The sequence below is a fragment of the Dufourea novaeangliae genome, unplaced genomic scaffold, assembly GCF_001272555.1.
Source record: "Dufourea novaeangliae isolate 0120121106 unplaced genomic scaffold, ASM127255v1 scaffold228, whole genome shotgun sequence".
NCBI classification, from domain to species: Eukaryota; Metazoa; Arthropoda; class Insecta; order Hymenoptera; family Halictidae; genus Dufourea; species Dufourea novaeangliae.
In genome coordinates, this window is record NW_015374150.1 from 3,894,106 (window position 1) to 3,914,387 (window position 20,282).

At 40.1% G+C, this 20,282-nt stretch overlaps 1 protein-coding gene across 1 annotated transcript; it reads right to left on the reverse strand.

Moving 5' to 3' along the window:
• Positions 1-7,841: 7,841 nt before the first annotated feature.
• LOC107191556 (breast cancer type 1 susceptibility protein homolog) lies at positions 7,842-19,986 on the reverse strand. Its single transcript, XM_015580619.1, has 8 exons — positions 19,837-19,986; positions 18,253-18,467; positions 12,989-16,851; positions 12,384-12,448; positions 11,600-11,769; positions 10,735-11,225; positions 9,314-9,431; positions 7,842-8,071 (listed from the first exon to the last, which is right to left on the reverse strand). The coding sequence occupies exons 1-8, from the start codon at positions 19,917-19,919 to the stop codon at positions 7,872-7,874; spliced, it is 5,205 nt and encodes a 1,734-aa protein (XP_015436105.1). The 5' UTR covers positions 19,920-19,986; the 3' UTR covers positions 7,842-7,871.
• Between the last annotated feature and the right edge of the window lie 296 nt (positions 19,987-20,282).

The window sequence follows — 20,282 nt, forward strand, 5'->3', positions numbered from 1 at the left end:
GATTTTCCCAAATATTTTGGTACTTCCAAATTCTGATTTTATGCACTTCTCAATTATAATAGCCAGATAACACACAGACGGCTTAATGACGGCTTAAAGGCGCCTTAGACCTAAACTAGCCATAAAATGTGTGTCTTCAAGGTGTCATGTACTATCTAGGTAATTTTATAAAAAGGAACACATTTATAGCGAAAGTATTCATTTATAAAACATTGCCTCGAGTCTCTGAACAGCCATATTAATTTGTGCACAACTGCAATTCAAGTTTGTAAAGTATTATTTGCAACTGTGAACAATACGTACCACAATGTGTGGTCGTCATGACAATCGCGACGCATTGTACCTATGGATCACAGACGCGTACCCACACACGAGAAAAAAAAACGTGGGAATAATGGAATGTACGCGGTTTCCATTCCAATTTCCATTTCCAATTCCGTCGCGCGATTTTTCCACAATGTGTGCGCTCGACCATTGCTCCAAATTAATTGAAACGAGGTAATAAAACAGGCGGCAATACGCGGTGCTTAAAATCGATCCCCGTTAACTGCAACACGCACAAATGGACCGCGATGTTTCATCGGTCGGGGACGATGTTTCTGAAAGGTGAACTTGTCGAACAATAAACGCAGAAAATGGTGGGGATTCTTGAGCGTCCCGTAATATCGCAACGAACGACACACTGGGTTGATGATTAAAATTAATATAAACTCTTTTAAACCTTTCTAATCTGCTGTTACTAACCTTTGTTCGATTGCATTAAACATAGTGATTTTCTATTTATATTTAATATAAGAATCTTTTTAGGTAGAAGAATGTTAATCCTTAGGTATTGTCCAATCACCTGTTGCACTACTACAATGTTGGGCTAAATGTAACTTGGACAATGATTAAAGATTTATGATTATCGTGTATTTAAATCGGTAACAAATGATTATATACCAGAAATAATCAAGTCGACTTAATTGTGAGTAGGGCAGAATTTTATTCGAATAATACACAGTGAAAAGCAGCAGTATCTAAGGGTTGCGTCCTGAGCTTTAAACAGTTAATGAGATTAAATAATTGTTCGACAAATGTCGATTCATTTATAAAGAAGTATTATTTTATTATAAAAATTGAAATTTCCACGTTTAAACAATTAAAAATGACAAATTATTTTTTTTATCTTTTATTCGTTATTCGAAACTTGTTATCTAGATAATGAGTTTGCCCATCTCTGCTGGTCACTATAGTTCTTAAGCAGTTGCAATATTCGCCTGTATTGGGAACCACAGTTCCTACCCATACATAAATGTGTTAACCTTCTGATAAAGGTTAGGAGCAGTCCTATTGGCGATTCTGAAAATTCAGTATCCTCTAGCATCAAAAAGTATTAATTTTGAAGGAATTCAGATCTTGGATTGACGTGTCGGAAAAATTTATACACCCGTTAAACGTTCTGCGAAAGAACGATCCAAAGAATAAAGTGTCGCCCCAGAACGGGGCCGTATTAATTTCGACGAGATTTAGCCGAGCTTAATGAAAATCTGATACGCCGCGTAAACGGTTCCCTCCTCCCCTGTCCCCCAGTAATGAGAACTCTGTTTACCGCGACGTCTTAATTGGCTGATCCCGGGGGCTGCAACGTAATCCACCCTGCGCGATGGCTGTGTCGTTTTTATTTTTCGTTGGATCTGGGTATTCGTTAACCGGGCCGTTTGCACGCGGGCCAGGTCGAAGATGATTACAGTTTCGCGAGACTTTATTGTTTAATCGAGGGAGGGGAGGGGCGTGCGTTAATTGCAAGCTTACAACCACCCCCCTCTCTCGCCGTTAATCACCACGTTACTTTTAACCCCGTCAAACCCCCGATTACCATAGCCGTTCGTTATTTTCGACGCAATTTTCAGGACATTAGTTATCGCCCGCCCAGGGAAAACGGCCCCCGGCCCATTACCGTCGTAAACGTAAACGGCCAATTTTATCGTCACACCATCGACCCTGTGAAATCGGCCCTGGATCGTGTGCAATAGAGTGGTAACGAATCAATGGTAACGTTACCGAATGAATATTGGCCGAAAGGTCGGGATCCCGTAAGGAATATCAATGTATCGGTAAATATTTGCGAGCCCGAGAGTAATTTCGATGTTTGGGGCATCATCGTTTGCGGACCGTTGGAGAGCATATGTGCAGGGTGGTTGGTAAATAGAGGTGAAAATGGATATGTGGTGTCTAATACGGTGTAAGTCGCGATTATATCAAATTTCGCTTCGTTTTCGTAGTAATTTGTATTAGAATTATGAGTTTGTAATAATTAATTGTGATGGCCACGAATTAATTTTTACGCCTAATAACTACAATAATAGTAGTATCTACAATATTGTTAGTGTCTATACTGTCTCATCCAGACTGCCAAAACAATTTCCTTACCACGATAGTTTCCACTGAACCTCACTCTCAGAATATAACAATCTATTTCTTAATGACACTGTTAAGGAATTCTCGCCAAAGCCCGCCGTAAGACCACCACCGCCATTCTTCCCCAACTTTTAATCACTTCCTCCGCGACATCCGAATAACTTCCGGGTCCCCCGTAACGTCCCTCTAATTATGTCCTCGCCGTGAGGATTTAAAACGACGGTAACAGGAAACGGACACGACGGGTCCAACGAACTGGGGAATAAAATTCGCCAGGACTCAACGGTGGTAAGTGTAATCCGTTGACCGGGGAAACACGATATTCCTGGATGCGAAGCATCTCGATGACACGCGGAGCATAATGGCCGTAATCACGTCGGAGCGTAATATATAAGCGGATTCCCCGATAGGGGATCTATAACATAACGGTTGGATGGGTCGTGGTTATGAAAGTTCCGTTCGCCATGGTTCACCGTTGCTCCTTCGATCACATTCGATGCCAGATTTATTCGACGAGGTGATCGATTATTTATCGTTACGATCGAACTGATACCGGAGCTATTTGTCATTCGACGTCTGTGCTCGCCCTCGTTATATGTATTATACTGACGATTAGACCGCTGATGTTTATGGGAGTATAAAATTTTATGGATTAATTTCTGGAATCTAGATTTTTAAACATTTTTTTCGCCTTATAATTTGGTGGAACCTTCACTGTGGTACAGTTTGGTTGACTTTATAATTTCACTAACGAGATGATTCACTTTGATCTGGAGAACCATTAATGTGTAAGTAGAGCACAACACTGAAATGAAATATCTGGTGATACCAGTGCAGTGTGCTAATATTTACTCTTCATGAATCGCTACACAGCTGTTTATTATTAACATCAAATCAGTAAAGCATACTCTCATATGTTATACAGCTCGGCTTTTAGTTAGGTTCTATGACACTCGTATCTCATCATTATTCTAATGCCTGCGTAATACAGTGGAGATTGGAGTCATAATATCGAAGCAATTTTGATTGATCAGTCAAGTAATTTGGAAATGACATAAAATGGACGAAACAGAATTCTAGAGAAGTTAAATAAACCTCTAAATACTTGTGGAATTCCCTTTAGTATAAAAGCTAGAAAAAGAGGAATTTTGTAACTGTCATCAACATCTTCATTAAAGTCAGAATATTTAGAGAATTGTTTTACTATTTGTTGTTGAGATTAACGATACAAGGAGAACAATAATGAAACAAATTTTCCACAGTTAAAAATACGTTGATGAGTTTTTCAGGAGATGAAAGAAATTGTTTCTTTTACCATTTGAGCTGCTAAATTTTCATTCCTGGACCATTGTGCGACGATTCCAAAATGGCAGTCACCCACAAGAACCCACCTCACTGCGTTTTTTCTTCGTGCAACTTGAAACGAAGCCTCAGAAGGAACCTCGAATCGCTATTTACATATTCAGGAATCGCTTACACGATTTTGCACTTGGATTGTTAATTGCTCCTGGTTCGAATCAGCACTGGTATTCCGGTTGAATTGCTCGGTGAACCGTTTCCGTGTTCAACGCGTCCACTTGCTGACCGAAGGATCCTCGAGCCTCACCGATATATCGTGTCCCCATTAATCCTGATTATATCGGCCCTATCGCGCTTAAATCCCCGATGAAATTAAATACGCGAAGCAGCTTCGGGCTCAATTGACTGCGCCCAGCGGGGGCGTTGATCAACTTAAATCCGTGGATCGTACAAGGCTAACATACACGGGTGATAACTGACCGCAGAGATCGATCATTTGTAACATCGTCAGAAATTTTGTCACTAAATTTTCGTCGACACAGGGAACTAATAACTATTAATATTGTTCGTTTAGTATCCTCAAAACGTTGCATTGTTCGCCTGTTCAGCCGCGGAACAAATATTTCGTTAATAATTGTATTATTGTAAATTACGAATTGGTCGATTGAAAACGATCAGTGAAATCATAGTTCGTAGTACATATTTCAGTTCTTATACATTCTTTGAACTTAATTATTTCGCAGAAAAATTTGTAAGTTACGTAAAACTTCCATTTGCACTCTGTACAACAGGGAAATATTCTTTTCCTTAAGTTACTGGAAAGAATAGTGAATACGCCTATTGTTCTCGACTTACAATCCAGTTGTCCGTGAATAAATGTGTTTCTGTTTCTAAAAGTGCCTGAAAATGTGAATGAAACTTAGTTTTCTATGCGAGGAATGTGCTATTCAATATACAGAAATGCTGAAAAGAAAAATTGTGTATTGTGATATGTATTTTATAATTTTCTACTATGCTGCACTTTTCTTCTGTTCAAAATTGTATAAGACGGTGTACAATATACCTAAATAATAAAAGAACTTGGTAAAAATGTTTTTATCTAAATGCTTTACCATTCAAACATCGTAATTATTGAAATGAATATTTTTCTTCTGATTTCATTTAAAAAATTAATTAATGGTCTCTGCGTAAATCACGTTAATGTACCGGAAGTACATACTATTGTCGGCGAATTCTATTGCGCGAACCAGGTACACATGCCTGTATTCACTGGAATAACAGACGCTCGGTGAATCGGTTAAATTGTTTCACTCGATTTAATTAAAATCGTTAGAACGAGTGCATACCATGTAATCCTATTCTGCTCGATGGAATTTCCATCGGGACTCCGTGGCGTCGCACTTTAAAAGACGGAACACGGTGACACTTACAGATGTATCAAGATTGTGCTCCTTGGAATATAAATGGATGCGATTCCCATACACCGCCTGAGGGAGGGCACAATAGGGAGCCTCGATGCTATGCACAATTGCGAGAGATTCGCAAACATCGACTGTCGTAACCGAGGGGGACTGAATAGAGAGACTCTTGATGCTGTATATATATAATTCATAGAATGAACGTTTCTAACCTGACTTCTAACATTCTCCGGGATTCCATTAAAAAAGTAGAAGATATAATGTAAAACTTTCAACAACTATACATAAAATATTTCAAGTTCCCAAACGTTATTGATGAGAAGAACTTGAAGTGGCGATAAGTTTATGATTTCCTAGAAAAATAAAAATACGTGATTTTATAGGTATACCCCACAGTGTACAGTGAATCCTCGATGAATGTTCGGCGGCTCCTCGGCACTAAATATTAAATATTCCATAAACTAATGACCATATGCAACTGAAACAAATACCACTGGCTTAAGAATTTCCAGCTCTATCACTCCGTCAAATCTCATTAAAAAAGTCAGCGTTACATTTGGGAACTAATTTAACCACATTCCGTTTCTCTTAGAACTCACGTCGCTAATATCAGACACGCTCCTATCAACAGTATAAAAATTATTTATATTTAAATCGTTGTACAAAGTATGGTTTCCACCAGAAAATCTTTACAAAAATAATTAACCAATTGCTTTGATCAACGTTACAAATCGTCGTCTCTAATTACAAACTAACGCAAACTCGACGAGGCTCGCTGCCGTGTAATTGGCATTGCAAGGGCCTCGTGCTTTGACGCTTACATGCTATAAGGCACATCGAATACATAGAAGGCTAGACAGTGATTATTTCTCCTCACTTGCTGGCAATTGGACGGGATTCATAACCACTGGTGTATGGGTGCCGCGGGAACGGGGAACGAGAGACAGAGTTGGGCTACAGGTGGTCCCGGGCAGATCAATATCCGTTCGTGTGTGAATACGTGATCGCGGCGGCCTCCAATGTCCCTTCTCGCAACGCACAGCCTCTGATCCCGCCCATGACGATGATATTGCACGGTGTAAGCACCTTCTCGTCCTACATAACCCTATCCGACCGCATTCCACGTGTTTGTTGTACATATATCGGACCATTGCAAAATTCTCGACGGCGTTTCGCTGCATTAGGTGGCACCCCGTGAAATCGCTGATATTCGGATAAAGCCAGCCGCGATTACGGAACGTAATACCACTGGCATTGTTTAGTATGCAAGTTCTAATTAGTTCAGGCGTGTTCGAATTGTCACGGATGAATTTTCGAAGACGAGGGAGGAAGAGATATTGGTTTCCCATTATCAACGATTTGCACTGGGCGATACATAAATTGACGATTTCAACTTTAATATTTTACTTTTAATTTCTTTTTGTGCATTTTTAGTAGACAATTGTTAATAGAAAATTATACACCGTGAAAATATTGATATAGTATTTCTGCAATGTTCCAATAATTTAAAAAAAGAAACAAATTCGCACGATCCAGATGGATCCTCGAAGCCAGTCACAACAACTCACGAGAACTACCCTGATGGTAAAAGTGACACGAATCGAAATTTCTGAAATGTAACGAAACTTTTAAGTCAATTTGGCATTTTCATCATCAGGGTGTAAAATTTGTTCCTGTATGGTTATCGTGTCTATTTGGATAAATTATTTGGCAAATTCCTATTCGCTATGCTAGAGCTATTGGAAATACATGTTACGGAAACACTGACTTGACAACTTTTTACGGTTGCTTATTCCTGTAAATGCATGCGACCAACTCTGAGTCACTGAGCAACAATAATACAAAACGTAAAAAAGGCTTAGCATTACAATGTACTTTGAAAATCGGTTTTAACAATTTGATCACGACTGCCGTATAAAGGGTAATTCTTACAAATCAGCCGATTCTCATATATTTATACCTGAGAATTATAGAATAATTGTTACTTCCCTCCAATTTATTGTAAATACTGTATTCTTTCATTCTTGAAACTGTCCAGGTGAGTCAAACGATCTATAAAACGATATTACTCAAGATTCCACGTTTAATTACACAAATTAAAAGTAGTATACGCTGAGTTTTTTGTAGAAATAAAGGGAGTATGAAATTTTGATTTTCTAGGAATTTGCGAATTAGTTCCTCGTAAAGCAAAATAATACTACTTACGATCTCAGAATCTCTGCCTACAAAAAAACATTAACTTAATCTCATATTATCATCCTCGGAAAGAAGCAAGCCCTCAAAAAACAGTTTTCATTCCCCCTTAAATTCCTAATGATTTTGGAAAATCTTATGGCACAAACTATCAACTGAAACTGTCTCTTAACAATTACCGATAATAAGTCCGGCTATTTTACAAGAAATAATCCCCAAGGCAGTTTAATTAAGACGAATACCATTAATTAAATTAAGACTAACAACAATACTACACATATAAATACACAAAATTATCCTCTGCAGAAACAAATATTCTTTGTTATGAAACCTGTACGAAATATTAATAATAATCCACTGGACAAATATACACGGAACATATACACATGTACTGAATTAAATTATAGATACAATCCGAGTTCTGATTTTCTTCCTTTTTTCGTAGCAGCTCAGAGATCGATTCTCTCTTAAATAACATTGACAAATAAATAATTAACCAATTGCTTTGATTTACAACGAATGAGGGGGGGGGGGGGGATCGTGGGAAAAGCGACGACGCTGTTACGTGGACACGTCACCCATGCTATCTGAATCCTCGTCAGGCTCTTCTTCGACGAGGAACTCCGGGAAACCAAGCGCGAGAACGTCCTGTTGCGACAACTCCTGCAGATACGGGTAGAACGAGACCAGTTTGTATTGGCTGATACATTCTACCACCCAGTCGTGGACAACAGGCACCCCGCGTGTCTTCCGATGCCATTCTACTAAAAGTAAAACGTTTACAAACCTCTAGTTTTCTCCTTCCTAAGAAAAAATATTCCTACAGGAGGTCGATATCTCTAGGAAAAATTAGTTGGAATTTCTTCGGAATAATTTAACAAATTATTAATAAGCTTCTGTGAATTATTACATAGTTTATATATTGTTACGAGGGTGGAAATTTGTGTGTTGTAGAATTTATTCGAAGTTCTTTGAGAAGAACTTTTTCGCTGAAAAGAGGATCGATAAGTTTAGCTTGTTATTTGGATTAATGTAATAGTATTTATCGGTTAGTGGAGTTTTTGCTGTAGTGAAACTCTCTGGAATAAGGTAGAAATATAAAAGAAAGTTTTTAAAGAAGTGGATCCTGGAACGTACGAACTGAAAGTAGATTTCGAAGTTTCTTTTCGGTTAAGTATTATCGCACGTGTTTTCCTGATCATTATTTTCAAACCCTTCCCGCTATCAGTTTCTTCTGACCCAAAACAATTTCACATTGTATCACTGACACTTCAATGAAAACCACACAATCAAAATCATGACCAGAAAATCCTGAAAAACAGACGAAATCTCTTACCAGAAACTACTTCGAGATAAATCGCTCTACCGATGATGATAATTAATTCTGACCTTCGCGCTCCAAGAATTTTATAATTCAACTTTCATAATACAACAATCTACCAAATATCCTCTCAGACATATTATAGAGAAGGAGTTGGTAAGTTAAAAAAAATGTTTAAATCTTCAACGAAAAAACATTTGAACGACCAGCAGCTCCAAAATGTTTTCGTTGTGATATGTTTGAAAGTTAAAAGTATTAAATATTCGACAAAGTCGCATTGCATTAATAAATAAATATTGCAAGATAAATAAACCTTGCATTTCGCGACGATACTCTCATTGATCCTACATTTGAGAACGGAAATATAGTCTTTTATTCTACTGTACTTGCGTTTTTTTCAACAGTACAAAAAATATTCTTTATTACAGATACCTCTCGATTATCGTCCCGAACTTGGGTCCGCGCCGGGACAATAATCTTATAGGGAGAAATGCTTCAGACCCTCGTGAATTCGTTTTTTGTCAACAAAAGTATGCGCTTGACTGGTTCTACAGCTCCCTCCCCCCCCCCCAGTGGTGGGGATAATGCCTGGACAATAATCGTGTGGAACAAGCCAGACGATAATCGAGAGGAGTCTGTATCCCGTATCAATTGCAAATATGAAGGTAATAACAAAACTCACGAATAAGTTCGTGGTCGTAGATGTCCCCCTGGGTCATTATGATCTTCAGGTTCGTCTTCACGGCGGCTAAAGCGTCGAACGAGTGGACCACTGTGGCACCCGTGGCACGTAGCAACTCCTGAAAGGGAACGTATTCTTAAGCCCGCGGAACTTGGCGAGGATTCAACTGTAAATAGCCCGGCAAGATTGGATGGCAGGAAAACGTAAATAAAATGGCTTCCCGCACGGACCCGGTAATGCGTACGCCGTCGGGCCGGAGGTTTCATTACAGGCTGTACGGCTCTTGGCTTGTTACACCGGAAAAACGTTCCGCGAATGCATCTGTGATCCACAGACTAGATGGACGAAAGGATAAAAAGATTATTCGGCTAAAAATGTTCCACAATGTGCTCGACTAGAAACTGGATTTTTTGCTTTAGGATAATGTGGAAGTGATCTGATGCAGTTGGGAACACCATTTTCATTACGGTTTATGGTAATGTTCGTCCCCTCAAAAGAAAATCGCCGTTCTTTTATGGAAACTACGGGCATCATGTGTGTATATCAAGAAGATACTATTAATACATAATGAAATTCTAACGTACAATCTTTGCTCTTGCTATTTATCCTTTAACTGTCATTTTGTTTTCTATTAATCACATTATGCTTGGGAAAAGTAAGAATTTAGAAGAGGTTAAAAATGAAAAGTGGAAATAAAATAATCAGAAAAGTCTTTTAATAAGGAGGAAACTAATGTAATTATGTAAAAATATGGGAAACTATTTTCTGAACTCTGGGATATTTAAGAGATTTGAATCCTTGCCAACACTAGAAACAAAGGATAATAGGTACATACAAGGTTTGGAACTGTTCTTCTGAGTCTAGTTTGTGCGAGTACTTCGATACTACTACTTCACTACAGGGTAATAAAAAAGGGGTCTAAGACTTTCGGAGCTTATAATACTCACCGAGAAGAGTAAGAAAATGTCCACTCAACACAGATCCTGAAATCAATCCTTTAAAAAAAAATACAAAAGATTGTTTTATATTTGTCACAGATGCTCCACACTCTATTCGTTCAGCATTACAAGCCCCCTAAGTCCTACATCCTTCCTTCATCACTCTGTACATCGTTACCACCAACCATACAATTCCCGTTTCTCCAACTTTCCAAAAACCCATAAAAGCCACGAACACGTACAGCAGCCAGAGCACGACACCGTTCGCCAATGTACGACATTCCCTCCCTATAATGGCGGAATCGTGTCAATTGCTCTATAATATCTCGCTTCGGTAATCGAGGGACGTTACGAGGGGAACACTCGTGTCCCCATCCGCCAGCAAGTGTACACCAACAAAATGGCCCCTCCGACCACGAACAGGCGAGAACGAAAACACGTTCGAATTTTCCATCGGACTAAAAAGAAACGCTCAAAGCATACCTGATATTGTTCAACCGAGACATCCACGTACGGTTCGACGCACAGGAAGACGAAACCCTCGAACAGATCCTTCTGCCTTAATCGCGAGTTCCGAGGACCCGCCTCGAGCGTTGTACAGTCGACCACCTCGTACCTTTCCTCGCTTATTAATTTCTTCTCCGTGAGCGAATCGATCACCCACTGAAACCCCACGATCCATTTCCTGTACGCGACTCCCTGCAGATACTTCAGGGTCTTGCTCGCCCCGTTGTTCGTCTCGTCCGCTTTCACGATCACGTGCGTCACCTCCCGATCGAACTTGGTCACGTATCTAGCGTTCACTTCACCGGCGAGTCGTTGCACTTGTTTAATTTGATCGAGCAGCAGACCGCTGCAAACGAAGCACAACCTCTGTCTGTTCAGGCTCTGCACACCAAGCGGTCTTATCTTGTCTTTCGTCGACTTGTCCGTTTCTGGTCCCGGTTTCAGCATCTTCTCCTTGGTTCTCGCGGCTGGACCGTACAAGATACGAACACGATTTAGCTCCACGCTGATTATATTATACTCATTCAGTTTTAATTAATACGGTTCTTTCACCGTACACTGACTACTTATTGTTTTAAAATACGGTTTGTTTTCTGTTGTACGAAGGGTGTTTCACTCGATAGAACGGAGTTTTGAGGGGAAAATTCTGAATTGTATATTAAGCGATAGTGATGTTAATTACTGCCTGTGGACTCCACGATGGTTAAAATTCACTGACACCACACTTCGATGGGAATTTTACTTGGAAATTGGAGGTTGAAACCATGGAGGCAGGTATTTGAACGTATTGTAGAGGGAACGTTGATTTTATAGAGACAGTATTATTATTGTTGTTAATTACCCTTTCGTTGGACCTCGAGCTTCGGTGTGCTTTGATAGAGAGGATTTATTGTCCTGCTGATAGTACTCGTGTCATCGGTGGATGATGGAGTTTTCACGGCCGATCTTCCGTTTTGTCGCATCACCGGCGTCGTCGTCGAGCTTTCTTTTCCTGAGCTGACAGCTTGGATACTAAAATCGTTCGCGGAATTTGATGAATGACTCTTTTTTTGAGAGAAGAGACGACGATGGTCTTGAATTTTTCATTAAGTTTTATTACTATGAAATTAATAGTTCATTTAATTTTATCAAAATAGAGTTATTTGATTTGATTGTGATAGTCAATCACAATTAAAAACACTATAATCCATAACATATGTTGCGTTAGAAGTTGCAATGCTTTTATTTTCGCAAATTGTGATTTTTAATTTTCTTTTGGCTACTGAATATGTTCCTCCGTGAGTGTTTAATTATTCTACATAAGTAATCGATACGATATCAAATGAAAAATTCTTTTCTGCAATATTAAAGCGACAGAGAATGAAAGGATGTAATCGAATAAAAATGTCTGAGGTAATTCATCTTCTCCGGATAATAGGTAACTGAACAGAAATTGTTAATACAATTACTGTATCTAATTCAATCTCAGATTCATAAAAAAATGATGTTCGTGGATCAAAGTGAAGCAGGATTATATTCGCATGTGGATCGTATTACTCCGTTAATTGAATGGATAATTACGCGCGCGCGCGCTCGGGAACGACGTGGAACGAGGGAAGCAGCTACAAAAGACTCGCATTACTTACTTTTTCGTCTTTACCTCGGGAGTGTTCTCGACAATATCGTCTTCTTCGCCCGAGTGTTCGGCGTCCTGGATATTTCAAAGCAGAAAGTGAGTCTTTAAGAGGGCCTCGCAAAGTGTCTTGCTTATCTCATAAGCAGCGGAATGAATAGTTACGATGAATAATGAAAGGCACGGTTTATATACCGAATGAAGGATCGAATTATACTACTTCTCAGTGGATCAATACTTCCGTGAATACTGTTTAGAGCAAACAATGGTTATTGATATATTTTTCTTATTCAAAAACATGCTAAAATTCTGAAGAATGTATCATAGATTGCAGGTACCGGGGCAAGCGTTGCAGAATTTTTTCCAACTTTTCGGTTCAAGATTCTATTATACCGGTATTTTCTGTTGTACCTTCGTCCTATATAACCCTATATAATCCCTACCCTGATAGAAACCGAAATAAAGACCGGTATTTAATTCGGTGATCGGTAATATATCGGTGTCGGTATAGCTTTGTCTTTGTTATAGCTAAGTTCCTGATCAGAATATTAAATTTACATCTAAATCAAGTTAAAGGGCCCTACGAATGAAACCTCAGAATGTTGCAAAAGACCTCACCTTTTGCTTCACGTTCTTCAGCCTAGGCGGTGTCTGTTGCTCGATCGTGTTCTTCCTCGCCGTCTGCCAGCCCGATTTCGCGAATAGATCGTCCTCGAACTGTTTGATGAGCAACTGGTGTTGCGTGATGTTCATCAGAGAATCATGATCGAAGCACGTTTCCTCCAACGTCGGAGCGATGACCGGTCCCCCGGCCACTTTGTCATTGTCACGGAGCGCAGGATTAATCGTCGATGATCTGTTCGCGTTGACGTTCCTCCCCGTTGCCTCTTCCCGCGTCGATTCGATCGTTTTCATTCGTAATCTATCATCCCGCATCTTCGAGCTTCTGTTCGCCACGTTCACACGCTCCGGCGTCAAGGTTTTGTCATGATCGTTCCCTGGATCCTGCGGTCTTTCAGACTCTTTGCACTTCTCTCTGAAACCTTGCTCGTTTTTCGCGGAACATTTCATCGGCAGGGAATCCCCCTTCGATTCAGTATTCCACGAGTAATTCCCGATCAACGCTTCCGTGTCTACGTTCGCGATGATCTCGTCGAAATTGTCCTGCATGATATTGTTCCTCTGTCGTTCCGAAAGTTTATCAGCCACGGTGGTTCTTCCAGAGTTCCTGATGTCCGTAATTTTATCTATAGTCGCCCCGAAGTCCGGCGAGTCGTCGTCGAAGGCAGCCCTATTCTCCGAAGAGTCTCGTCTTCTTGGGTCGCTGGACGGTTTAGGGTTAGATTCGACGTCCATTCGAAGCAAATGTCTTCGTCGTGTGTCGGCCATACTGTTCCGTATAGCGGAGGAATGGTAAGACGGGAGCTTGACGATGTCATCGATCCTTTTCTCGTTGGACCAGTTACTCAGGATTGCCTTCACGTCGTCGTACGAGTCGGAGTCAGGGGAAACTGTCCGTTTCCGTTTGGACGTGGGCGAACACCTTACAGGAGCGACGTTCGCAACATTCGTATTCTGCGGGCTGCTTGCGCAGAGATCGACCGTACCTTCTGTGTCCGAACTGGCCTCCGATATAATCCTCCTGCAAGCTCTTCGGTGTTTATTCATCGATTTCTCGCCGACTTCCGCATCAGTGTCGCCGTCGGAAGCCTCTGTTTTCGATTTGCCCGAGTTCTTGGTGTACGTAGTTTCAGACGAGAGTGTTTGACAAGAATCAACTTCCCCCTTCGTTTGGTCGACGATCATCGGCACCCTCTTCATCCTCTGATCCAGCTTATCACGGCTGAGGGATCTCTTCCTCTTCTTCGAGGGCGAAGCTTCGATTTGTGACACCTCGGAACCCTGTTGCGACCTTTTTATGAGGGCCCTCGAATGTTCGCCTCTTACGCCGGAGAAGCTGCTCCTTTTGGCAACGGGCTCCTTGTCGCCCTGTTGCGCGAACTTGGAGGCTTTTAAAGGGTCGGTGGTAGGGGACTCCAGGGACAGAAACTTCAGGAGAGAGTCTTTCCTCGGCGATAAAATCTTGACCGTGTCATTGTAGGATGTCCCCTCGGGGATGGGACGCTTCGACGTGTTCGCTTGGTACTCCTGTGTCTCATAGAGAGACACGAACAGTATGTCCTCGGAGTCCCGAAGCTGACTGACTCCGGTGGTCGAGACGATATTTTTATTCGATTCTACCTCTTTGGTGGGCGTTGCTTTGGGAATCGATGATACAGGTGCAACAGGATTAAACTGTGCTGCTTGAATCGCTGATGTCTCATTACTGGATGATCCAGGTACAACAGGGTGAAACCGTGCTGCTTGAATCTCAGGCTCATTTGATCTAGATCGATCAAAATGTAATTCCCTCTCTTCCACTTCCAAACTTTTCCCCACGTTCGTCGTAACTTCTTTGTCCATCGCTGCTGAAGTATCCTTATCCTGTTCAACCATCACATTCACCGGGATCCGCGTATAATTACCAAAACTATTCTCGGATCGATGTTCCACGGGACTCGACACAGTCACCGGGTTGCACGGTTTCTCCAATCTTGGGATATAATCCTTCATCTCCAAGGACCTTCTAGTGCTTCCCAGATACAAGAACGAAACAGGCTTTCTACGACGTTTCATGACTTTTCCTAATTTCTTGAAAATTACCGGATTCCTTCCTTGCGGTTTGTTCGCTTTGGGACCTCTGGGACCAGCCAAGAGGTCGTCAACGTTTCCACCCTCTCCGTTACGTTCTTTCGGTTTATCCTTCATCCCCGATGTTAGCCTCGCCGCAGTCTCACCGACATTCTCCCCCGCGGTTCTGTCGATCTCCCGATTCAAGTCACGTTTCACGTAGCGCAATCGCGAGACATCGTTCGTGTCCGCGGATACACTCGATTTGGGATCGGTGCTACGTCTCTTCAGGGACAGCCGATTAGAACGGGGAGTCGAGGATTGAAATGTGGACGTGGAGCACGGCCGGTTGTCCGATCGGCCGACGCTTTCAGGCGGGGAAACATGACCTGCCAGTAAATCTGGACTACCAGAATTATCCTGCGCCTCGGCGCGCACCTTCAGACCGTGAATCACTTCGTTCAAGGATCTTCGGGACCGATCCAGTGGAGGCGTTTGACACAAATCTGAACGTTTTATGAACTGTTCATCCGGCTCCTCGTCAGACCGTGGCACATTCTCAATTTCCGATTTACAGAAGTCTTCGTCGGTCTTCACGATACCAATGATATCGTTCATCTGATGATTGTTCAAACTTTTTATGTGCACGTGCTTGCCCTCTTCAAGCGTGATAAAAGACGACTCCCTCGCGGGCTGAGCTTCCTCCGACATCGATCCGTTGCTTTTGACCCTGGACCGATGTTCCTCGACCTCTTTAAACACCCGCCGTTTCTCACTCGGCTCGTTATCCACGGCCACCTGCCGCTTACTTGTGCCTTCTGTCGTGGATCTCGTCGAAGGTTCTCTCGTTTGCGCAGCTTCGCCACTTACGGATTTATTCAGCGATTTTTTACTTTTAGTCTCGATACTGACGTCCAAGGACTTGATCTTCTTTCGCCTCTTCGAGCGTAGCTCCTTCCCGAACTGCGCCACCGAGGACCAATTTTTTTTGGCTGTGGGAAGCAGGTCGCAAGGCGATGTCCTGTGAACGTCGACGATCCTATCCTGATTGTGCTCCTGAAGTATTCTGTCCCTGCCGATGTCCTTTGACTTTGCAATACCGGACGTGCTTGGTCTTTGATCTATTGGACTCACCTGCCGATTCTTATTGTTCGTGTCACTTGTTTTTCGATTCGACGTTCCCGAGGATTTTCTTGACGATGTACCAGAGGTTCTTCGAGGCTCATCCGTTTCTATTGTCCTTCCTGGATCGCCCTCGCTCTTGCGATCTCTCGACGATCGTCTTGACGGTACATCACGAGAATAATTTTCGTCGATAATGTTTGTAGGGCACATGAATTTATGGTCAGGCGTGACAGCTTTGTTCACGTTGTCTTGAGAGACCGAGCAGATCACGGTGTCGTCCAGGTTGTTGACAACAGGCACGATTCTGTTCAAATCATCGAATTCGTCGTTCTGTAACGTCTCCAGCCATCTTTGCACCTTACCTCCCTTCGATTTGTCGCTTTCATAATCGGGATCGTCCGAGGGCAACGGCTCTACGCCAGACTGGCTGTACTGTTGAAAGTAGTATGTTCTTATGTCCTTTCGCTCTAGCGTACTCGGAATTTTTACTTTATCCTGTTTCGACCTCCTTTGCTTCTTCTGTGCGTTACGATTCGTCTGAGAGCTAGATGGTTTCTTCAATGCCTTGGGATTCGCGTACGAGCAACTTGGCTGATTGTGTTCTTCTGAACCGAATTTCTGCCGGACGCTGTTCTCCGACGAGCAACTTTCCCGCGTGCTCCGTGGTCTTGTGGTGTAAAGCAATACTGCAACACGGACACCATTGCTGCAATTGTGTCGATTACAACTGTGTCGACTGGATGAATTTTCTCCATGGAGAAAATCGAAATGAGGAATGAAAATTATCGAAAGGATCACTTCGATGGATCATTTCTATGCCATCTGATTTTTATATAATTTCATTCCGTAAAATGGAACAACACTTCTCTCTTCAAATATTCGATTTCAATTTTTAAGGAAAATTGTGGAAACATAAGTATTTAGCAAGAAAAATTTAATTTTACGAATAAATCCAGAATTAGGAGATCGCTAGAAAATAAGTACTTTTTCAATGTTTTGCATACTGAAGTCCCTAGAGATAAATGCAAATTTGAAAAGAACAGTGGTTCAATTATTGTTATACTTAATATTCAGTTTTAAAGACTTCGATAATCCCTAGAGAATTATCCATTTCCGTACAATATGACGTAACCTCGTACTTTGAGAGGAAACGTGACACAGCGGAGATCAATTAAAATTTAACGCAAAGCATCTGCTAAATGTCCTTCGAAAGAGTTTCGATGGTGAAGCAACACACGTAAACGTTAAGACCTCGTAAAACATTGGACTTTTGGATACCTGTAGGAAGCATCGTGATCTCAAACAACGGCGGTACGTGAATTTTTGAGAGACTCGCTCGGCCCTGCGAAACGGATAGCTGACCTGAGTGAACACGATGTCGTAGCGCCGGCTCGTATACATTTTCTGATTCGTGTTTTTTTAAACAACAGTGGCGGAATTTGATCACGAACGGAATATTAGATCTTCTAGTATTTATTACGTTACGACTACAACCTGAGAAACACGCTACACTTATCACATTTTCCTAATTTGTAGTACCCAAGGAGATTAAAAAATAAATAAACTGTCTATTATTTACACTAGAACTGTTATTTTTATTTAATATATTTAATAAAAATAACCATTAGATTAAAATATGCACATCGATAAATTGACGAACTCCTTTGCTTATGTATTGTAATAAATGTTGCGAAAAATCTCAGGAAATACCTACATGTTACAGCATTTTATTAATTTTTAGAAGAGAGTGCTATATAGTGTTAATTATCTCAAAATACTAAATGTTATACAAATTTGTATCAGAAGTTACCGAATCATTGCTTGTCTAAATAAATGCATTGTCATGCGGTGGATATACTGGGGGTTTACATATAACTTTTTAAATAATTATATGAATTCTCCGATTGTGTCAAAAAAATTTCTATTACCTTACCTTACCGACTCGATTAAAGTAAGATTTCAAATTTGCTTTTTAACATTATATATTGTCCGTTCTTCTTAAGTGTGCAAATTCTTTATTAGTCACTGCATTTACGCAGTAATATTTGTAAAGAAAACTGAAGTACTGATGAGTGGAGGGTACTCACCGTTGCTGCCGCAGTCCTTTTCTATCGCCTCGATCAATTTCTGTAATCTACTCGTGTAAATCTCCACATGCTCATCCTTCGATAAACTACGGCGTTGGAGAACACAGTTGCACAATGGACACGATGCGTTCTTGCTTTGAAACACCGGTTGGATGCACTTGCCGCAGAATCGGTGGCCGCATCGGGTTTTCACCGGTTCTGACATAGTGTGCAAACTGAAAAAAGTACACAAATCATGCGATGTTTCGTGTGAAATTAATTTTTACAAATAATACATTGTCAGAGAAATATATAAAATAATATTGCTCATAATGAACTAATTAGGGAACGGTCTCCAGGGATGTGCATGAATTTCAAGCGATAATTAGGCGCCAGTGGACAGTGATTCAAACTTATGATAAAACATAGAGGGAATCAATTTAACGATGGTTAATTTATGAAGGCAAACTCTAATGTAACTTTAATAATGAACGTGAAATAATTAAGAAATTAATTAATTTATATAGTTTATTTAAAAAGGAAGATAAAGTTAGATAACAATGTATCCAAAATAATTAACAGTAATTAATGTAACTTTGTATATAAGCACTGGTGTAATTAATTTATGTCACATGCTTTGTAAGCTATACATATAATGTTATCAGTAACACGATAAGATATGTAATTCTGATTGATGATTATCAGAATAAAATGATAAAGAGGTAGTTATGGAACATGTTTTCTCATTATTGTACAAAAACGTATCTAAGATTTATATAAAGTTAAAGATAAAAGGTAATTGAAGTGCCTACACATGAAATTCCTGCATTTGAAATACTGCAATGCAATGATTCTATTAGCCTTGAGAACTTGTGTCCCTATATTAACAACTGTGGTTCATATAAAAATGTTATCTGCTGTAGGAAATGACTCATATCGTGCAGTCTGATGATTTCATATATACTTCAACTATGATATGTACAAAAAGAAAACATCTATAAAGAAGTTATGGACACTATTATCGCTAATATATCTTTTATAGGAGCTTACACATTTAAGTAGTAAGAGTGTAAAACTATTACTTGCATTACACCCAAAAAGTTTCCATTAAAACAATCTAAATATATACACATATATACATTAAACAGAAATAATAAATTATATGTTTATTCCTGTAAAGTATTACATTATTTGCAGAATAAATTCATTGTAATCATAAATGAAGTATCTGTTATAATAATATAATTACCCATCAATATATATTACAATAATCATATCAATGAAACTTAATATTCCAATGCAGCTATATAATATCGACATTAATTTCATGTAACAATATGTACTTTACAAGCAAAATTGAAAACAAAATATTTCTTAATATGACTATCGAAATTAAAATGTTAATATTACAATGTATTCATTCATAAACCTTCAAAGCACTATTGTAAACATAACCTATACCTTAATGTGACAACTATACGAAACAGCCACACGCTTCAATGCACCACTATAATATATTAAATTAAATTTGAAATTTATATGTTGTAAATTATTCACATATTAATTATCATTCTTAAATATCCGTAGAGCAGCCAAAAAACTCACCAAATTGTGCATTGTAGACATTGCTGCAGATTCTGTATTGTTTCTACCAGTCTGACAGCAGGCGCGTTCAATTCCTCCATCATTTTTCCCTTTATTTGGTGGCAATCACATCGCGAATATTTAATCACATTTTATTTCTATCACATTCACTTTCATTTATAACACTGCGATTACAGTAACAACCTCCGCGTTCTCATCCATTGTTAACCAATCATAGTTTGAAGATTCAGCCACGCGATTCATGATGGCGTTGCCATCGATCGCACGATGCAGTGTTCAAACGCGGTCGCGAGATGTGCTTCAAATCTTCAAAATTTCACAGTTTCGCGAACGATTTAATCCACAATGTAGAACAATTAGGTAAGATACAAATACTAATAATATTGATGATTCTTGAGATAATTGCAATTGTGGGATAAGCTCGTTCAAAGAAGGATTATAACGCT